The sequence below is a fragment of the Oryza brachyantha genome, chromosome 4, assembly GCF_000231095.2.
Source record: "Oryza brachyantha chromosome 4, ObraRS2, whole genome shotgun sequence".
NCBI classification, from domain to species: Eukaryota; Viridiplantae; Streptophyta; class Magnoliopsida; order Poales; family Poaceae; genus Oryza; species Oryza brachyantha.
Window position 1 is genome coordinate 10,310,585 of NC_023166.2, and position 7,500 is coordinate 10,318,084.

At 40.9% G+C, this 7,500-nt stretch overlaps 1 protein-coding gene across 1 annotated transcript; it reads right to left on the reverse strand.

Moving 5' to 3' along the window:
- Positions 1-72: 72 nt before the first annotated feature.
- Positions 73-7,274, reverse strand: LOC102713542 (ubiquitin carboxyl-terminal hydrolase MINDY-3). Its single transcript, XM_006653326.3, has 7 exons — positions 6,767-7,274; positions 3,813-3,891; positions 2,861-3,015; positions 2,386-2,476; positions 2,108-2,293; positions 1,384-1,455; positions 73-1,224 (listed from the first exon to the last, which is right to left on the reverse strand). Exons 1-7 carry the CDS (start codon positions 7,258-7,260, stop codon positions 406-408), a joined length of 1,896 nt encoding a protein of 631 aa, XP_006653389.3. The 5' UTR covers positions 7,261-7,274; the 3' UTR covers positions 73-405.
- Positions 7,275-7,500: the final 226 nt, after the last annotated feature.

The following is a 7,500-nucleotide window of genomic DNA, read 5'->3' on the forward strand; positions in this document are numbered from 1 at the left end:
ACTTAATTCACATGGTTTCGGGTTTGAACCCAAAAGAGAAAATGAAAAAAAAAACACTAAAGTGGACTTCAGGTCACCAACTCTATCAGGCTTAAAATAGAACTGCAAGCTGTATGTGTACAAAAAAGAATGTATCTTGAACAGAAAACATATTCATAAAATCGAGTATACAACTAATGTCGATATAGGAAAAAGAATGTTCAGGTCCCTGGTAAAATTACATCAAAGGACAATTAACTCAACCAAGAAAAATCATATATTCATCAGCTGCAACAATAACAGCACCAGGAGTACAGGAGCAGGTTGTCACTTCCGCGGCTTCCTTCCCTCATGGCCCAAGCTCAAGCAGCCTGCTCTGCATTCTGCAATAGTCACTTTGAAATCAGACTAGCAGGTGACATCGCATCAGACAATACTAGGCACATCTCCAATCCAGCTACAAACTGCACGTGGCCATCGGGTTCTAATGCAGTCCGCCAACGGTGCATGCTGTGAAGTCTGAACCGGTGGAGCAAGGGAAAGAACACCATCATCCTTGCTTCCACTGGTTGACGCACTTACTACATCAGCTAGATACTCATCTTGGGTCCACCTTGGCGGGACACTGACAGTTAACTTGCACAGCCTGGGTCTCTGTATTGGAGTTGAACCTCCGGCGTTAGCATTCCCATTAAGCACAGACTTCGCGATTCCATTGAAGTGGTAGATAGTGAATTGCTTCTTGCCCATAAGGCCGGTAGGATCCTTCATGCCTCCTGCCCTTTTATCCAATTGGAGTAGTGCCTGCCAGAATTCACTCCATACTATAATGCCAGCATTACAGAGGTCCTCAAGCTTATCAGAAGGAAAATTTATGTCAGTGTCCCTCAGAACTTGTTGGAACCCCTCAACACTAATAAAGCCTCCACCTCCACTTTGATCTTGTGCATCAAATGCCCTCCTTATTTTAGATTCCCGCTCTTCCAGCTCATTCTCTTCTTGGACATTGGGATTCAGCGCAAAAAGGACGGAATAGTGACTTTCACTTCCTACCACCCATATTGGCCATTTAGGGCATTTTAGGTATTGACCAACCTTGCACAAGTTTAACGATTCAAGAAGGGTAAGGAAACCAACTTCAACATCATTAGGTATCCCTTTCAGGAACATGCCACCACCAAAGTCCACCTTGCCATCAAATACATTTGACACGGCCTCTCCACAAAGTAATAAATTCACAACTTCCTGCAAAATCACATTTTGGTTGACAACGTTGGTTCAATATAAACTGTTTCCAGTGACTTCAGCACTACATTGCAATAGTAAGTGCAGTATGACTAACATGGTATTGCCTACTCTGCTAGATAAATATCTACCATGACAATGGTACAATGCCATCCATACCTGTGAAGCATGCCCAAATGGGGCAGTGACCAATGGGAGGCTTGGGTCATCCCTATCTGCTTGAATAGATTCCTGCATATACGAAGACATAAATTGCAAGAAAATGAAGACAATATCAAAATGCTTTGACATGCACATATATGAACTGAAGAAACAATTTAACGGTAATCATAGAATAAGACACTGTTTTCTTCTGAGAAGTAAGACCTGATCCAAATGGAAGCATAACTAATAACTAGCTGTCCAATATCCTGGTAGCTGAATTAACCCAAAAGCTCCCTTTATATAACCAATCTCTTTGAAATCTTGCTATGTACTACCTCCGTCTCACAATGCTACTTTCTAGCATTGTCTATATTTATATAGATGCTAATGAATCTAGACATATATATATAAACAATATACATTGATGATATACAAAGAATCTAGGCATAGCCAAGACGTCTTACAATATGAAACAGAGGAACACTCGTTTTCATTACCACATTCTCATTGGTACAACAATTCATCAATTTCCCCTGTCATTATATTACTACATTGACAATTTTAAATGTAATATGATTTTGTGTTACCAATGCATGCATAATAAGTCATTGGGGGTTATACCAGGGTACATACACAAAGTTTCTGATAAGATTTTTAAAATAGTGATGTCTTCACTTATTGAACACAGATTAATAGAATGCACAAAAAGTTGAGAACTTCAGGATAAACAAAGGCATACCAATCCCCGTGACAGAAGAGCAGAGATAAGAAATAGCATGGCTCCTAATCGACTTTCAAACAAAGAAATGTTTGCTAGAAGATTGTTAAATGCATCCTTCCTTGATGTAAATGTACTTATTCTAAGAACTTTCTGCAAATCTATAGCTGAGTCAACGGAAAGGCCTTCCAAGAAGGCAGCCGTGTCCTGCAATAAGTTTCATAAGAGCATCACTGGCATGTTCAAGATGGAAGTATAAACAGCTTAGAATCGATTGATCTTTCAATACATCCACTTACCACTCGATTGACATCTCCAATAGATGCTACAACAGCTCTTTTCCTGGTTCCACATAAAAATAGAATCTCCAGCATAGCATGAACCAATGCTCTAACAAAAAATAGATAAGAATTCAATAACAATCAGTTTAATGCAAAGAATATTAAGGAAACACTACTCTGTACATATTGTGCATCTTTAATATATTCCGTGAGACATTCAGAATAATCAATTGTAAATAATATAAAGGAAATTATAACAAAATGAAAAGAGGAAAATGATAGTTCTAAAAGGTCTCTAATAAAAAAACTAAGGCTTTAATGTTGTTCTGATAAGTATTTCAATAGTTTATTTGTAACAAAGTTTTGTTGGGAAAAGGACCAGTGTTTTCTTGGCCAAAATTGGAATTATCATTCCCTGATATGAACTTGGGCGGAGAAATAACCAAAAGATTATGATCACATCAGAATCATCTAAAAGGAGCAAAGAAACCACCTCGTCTTTCTGTCATCAGTCAGAGAAGAAAAATCGTCCCTTGCAGCAAAAGAGCTCTGATAAAAGCGTCTTTGTCCCAGTGCATAAAACGGATCACTAACTTCTGGATTACACAGGTCATCAGAGAAAAACAGAAGATATTTAAGAACATAGGCCTGCACAAAGAAACATACCATCAGAAATGTTGATTTGAAGAAAACAGAAGTAAATAGTGAAATATTGTTGGACCTTGAGTTTATCTGATACATTAGTGTCACAAATCAGGAAAATCGTGCATAAAATACATCCCAAGAAGCTACTCAGCTTTAAACAACATTGTTTCTGTTAAATCTAATGGAACAGCACAAAACTCCAACCTTTCTCCTGCTAACATATTTTTGTTTGTACTCCATTTCAAAATATAGGGCATATTTTGTTTCATTAGGACAATGGTTTGACCAAAGATAGTATAATCATAAGAAAGTACTTTCAAAAATACGAATCTAATAATTTCAATTTTGTGTCATGAAAGTTATACCCTAATATATTAATGTTAGGTCAAATCGTTGTCCTATCAAAACAAAATGCGCTATGTTTTGAAATAGAGGGTGTACATACACTTTGTAAAGATACTTTGAATTTCTTTCATCAGTAACTAGACAGGTTGCTTAGGTTAGTTGTGAGGACCATGTACAGGCAGTCCAACTAAAAAGTTCGAGTTGCCAGAACAGGTGAACAAAAATTTAGGGAGTTGCAGCAATTACAATGGTTTCTCAAATCATTTAGTCGTTATGCGCTACTAATAAATTCATAAAATCATAACACGTTGCAGCATCAGAAAGTAACAATAAACACTTTAGTCAGTAATTCAGCATGGAAATCTGAAATCAGAGGGAGGCTAGAAAAATATTAACATTTCTATACAAAAAGGACAATCAACTAATCGCATTTGGGTAAAGCAAGGAAGAGGTACCTGTACTGTAGCTAAGACACCACAAGGGCCACCTTCATGCTGTACCAGTCCCATGGTTGTTTCAGGATCAGAGCTAAATCTGCTTGCATCCAATAATAATTAGACAATAGCAGATTAATCGGACAGCATTGAACTGTGCAACAAAAGCCATGATATGATTGACTCAGTGCTATCCAAGCAAATCATTTGCATCGAAATTAAAATATGTTGTAGTTGTTCTTATCTAGTGTGCAAAGTCTGTAAAGCTCTAGCCAGTCAGGGAATAGAATGACGGACAAAATTAACTACGAGCTGCTTCTCATCTTCCTTATGCAATTTATGCAGGGGTTATCACACTACTCTTCATCCCATCAGTAGTTACACAGTTCTAAACAGGTGGGCACAGACTTCTACCAAAGGCTCACACACACACACACACGCACACACCCTTGTGTAATTGTGTTACCAAAAAAGGAACTTCTATGCATCAAGTCAGTGAGGCAGGAACATATTTAATCAGACTCTTGGTTTAAGAAGTGGGATGACAATCCATGAGGTCTGCTTTTATTGTTGACTGTTACCGACTTTACAACCCCTAGGTAAACAAGATACAGTTATCTAAGCTACAATCATATACATCCACCATAGACAAGCACCATGATTAATCTACAAAGAAGTGTCAGTGACTCAAAAAACAATGCATGCAGGTTCGTTCAATACCACAATAGTCCTACTTCAGAGCCTCAAATCAACCTAGTAACAACGCCTATTCATTGAAGATAGTATATTGATTTGCAACACCTAGCAGCTCTTGTTTCACAAATACTACAGAATTAGTTACCCTTTAAATCTTGAATTTAGCATCACATGTGCATCATTCGTAACCGCTAAAAATACATATGGCTCATTCTGTAACACCCAACTCTAATATATAAATCATCAGCGCAAACCACAAATATAAACAACAGCAGCCTATATATGGCATGAATTGTTGACTACAAAAATTAACAAGAATCAAATTTCAACCTTCTCAGTTTACAAACATTGAGAACTCAGTGAAGGAAAAAGTTCACCAGCTAATATGATACTTCTTCAAACCTATTTACGGTGTGTTTTAACCATCAGATCAATTAAGCAGGTGAGTGAATGACACAAGAAAACAGCTGTACTATACATCATAATCACTTTGAAGAAACAAGGGGGGCTCAACTTGTGCAGTAGCTTACAAATATTATGGAGAACTAGCTAAAAGCCCGCGTGTTGCAACAGATATTTCAAGAGATAAAAGCAAAAATTATAAGCTTCTAGCATGGCCAGATAATCAAAGCATATAATGCTATCTCCAATAATTTTAATGTTAGAATTAATATGCATTGTATATCCTTATTTCGTAAAACTATAGGTTTTCTGGGAAAAATTGTAGGATTTTTATCAAGATATTTGTCTCATAATATCGCTTAGGGTTAGTAACAACAATAGTAAACCTATGAAAATAAACCTGATTAGAGTATTTAAGTGATATGCTGAACGTCATGCATCAATGCAGAAGCATGCAAACTTGCAGACCATGCACACAAGGGAAATTAGCATACAGCGTCAAATACACATACATAAATATCCCTCCAGCCAGTAGCTTGTGAACCTGATGCATTGTACTCTAGTCGGTAGAAGGTGCATTGTGGAGGGGTGGAGGACTGCATGCGACCAGCAATCGATGGGAAGTTGCAGGGGTTGATGAGGCAGGGTATGGGAGCTTTTGACACTGTGGACTCAGATGGAAGTTGTTGGGTGTGGATGAGGCAGAATGGACACCACCACTAATGTTTTAAGTAGTATAGATAATAAGTGTATGGAGAAAAAGATGTAAATGATGCTTAGATGTCCATCAGAGGGAGATCGGACGGTGACAACTTGATGTAGAACAGCAGTAGGTGAAGGAGAGTACTAATTTGGGGAGGAATAGATTTAGAATAGACGGCCTTAGGAAAGAGCACGTGTTATGGCTGGATGTCTATTCATCTTAGGTTGCTTCATAGAGATACAATCCCCGTCCTTATATATACATAGGATAACTTGACCTTCAAGAGGCTGATCTCTAATCACTAACAATTAAGGAAACAAATAACTCAATCAAATCTTATCTCTAAAACAAGAAACCTGCTTTGCTGCTACCATCACACGTGCTTACTGTTTGCACGTATGGCACGTGGTTAGTAATTTATGCAAATCAGCACGTGACAAAATAACGCGTTAAGCTTTTGAGACATCTATTTTGTGACCAAAAATTAAAAAAAAATGTGCATTTCTATATTTCGTGCACATGGAATATCTACTAACTGCTGATGGTCCTGCCCACTATTGATGTTACTCTTGAGTAAAGTTAAGCATAACTAGCTGCCAATCTAACAAACCACAAGCACCACAGATAGCTCTTATTTCCTAATCTACAACTACAATATTGGTTCTAACCTCTAATCTAACATATAAATAAATATAGCACATATAAACAACTACTGCCAGTGCAAAGTCGAAAATTAAAACCTAGAGTGGTACCAGGTTCAGGAGGATTCAGGATTTCAGGGATACCCTCCCTTTCATCACTTCCAGATGTCCATCCTTACCCATTTAATCAAGGTAACATATGTTCCGTGTCAACTAACAACGCCATGGAAACAGAAATATGTTGATGCGTATACAACCTTAAGATCAGACAACCCAAAAGTTACTAAAAGTCACTTCTTGGTGCTGTCTTGAACCGGACCTTCTTCATGCTTATTATCTTTATTGTGTTACGTAACCAATAACATGTGTGGCATGGGATCAAATTTTTTTTCATCTCTGGACTTTGAAGTTCTATAACCAGACCATTTATTTCCTCTAATATACTACTGAAAGATGAAGGGTTGCAGATCTCCTGCAACCGCCGTTCAGACAAGAGGAAAGAAAGAGACAATAGAAGGACAGGAAGAACTGACCTGATGCCCTGATTGCTCCACTGCGCCAAGACCTCCTTTTGAAGCTTACTGCCAAACACCATTACCCACAGCTTGTCAGCAGCATCGGGAGGCAACTGCTCCCCCTCCGCCGCAGCCGCCGCCGCTGCCTCCACCTCCACCTCCACCTCCACCTCCTTCGCTTCCTCCATAGAAACCCCCGACGGTCCCGGGTCCGCCTTCACCTCCACCTCCACCTCCTTGGCGACCGCCTCCGCCGGCTGATGCGGAGGCCGCCGCGGCGACACCGCGGCGGTGACGGGCGAGGAGCCCAACGCGCGGAGCCGCTTCTCGGCGGCAGCGGCCCTGAGCTCCCTCTGCTTGCGGCGCGCCTCCGCCTCCGCGTCCAGCGACTCCTCCCCGGCGGGCGGCGGGGGCTTGCTGCGCTTCGGCTCGGGCTGCTGCGCCGGCGGCGAGCCCTGGAGGCTCATGCGCAGCGCCATCTGCAGCTCCTCCTCCTCCTCCCGATCCCCCATTGGGGCAGCCGGCCGGATCGATCCAATCCCCCCCCCCCCCACCCACCCACACACACACACACCAAACCCTAGCACGCGGGGGTTTGGCTCGGGGCCCCCCTCGGCGGCCCCGTCTTAGCACCGGAGCTACGGGAGCTAAGCTAAAGCCGAAGCCGACGCGAGGAGGAGATTTCGGAATTCGGGCCTGCCGTGCCGGGATCCGCGACGCGGCGGCGGGCGTATTTGTAGGGCGGCTCTCGC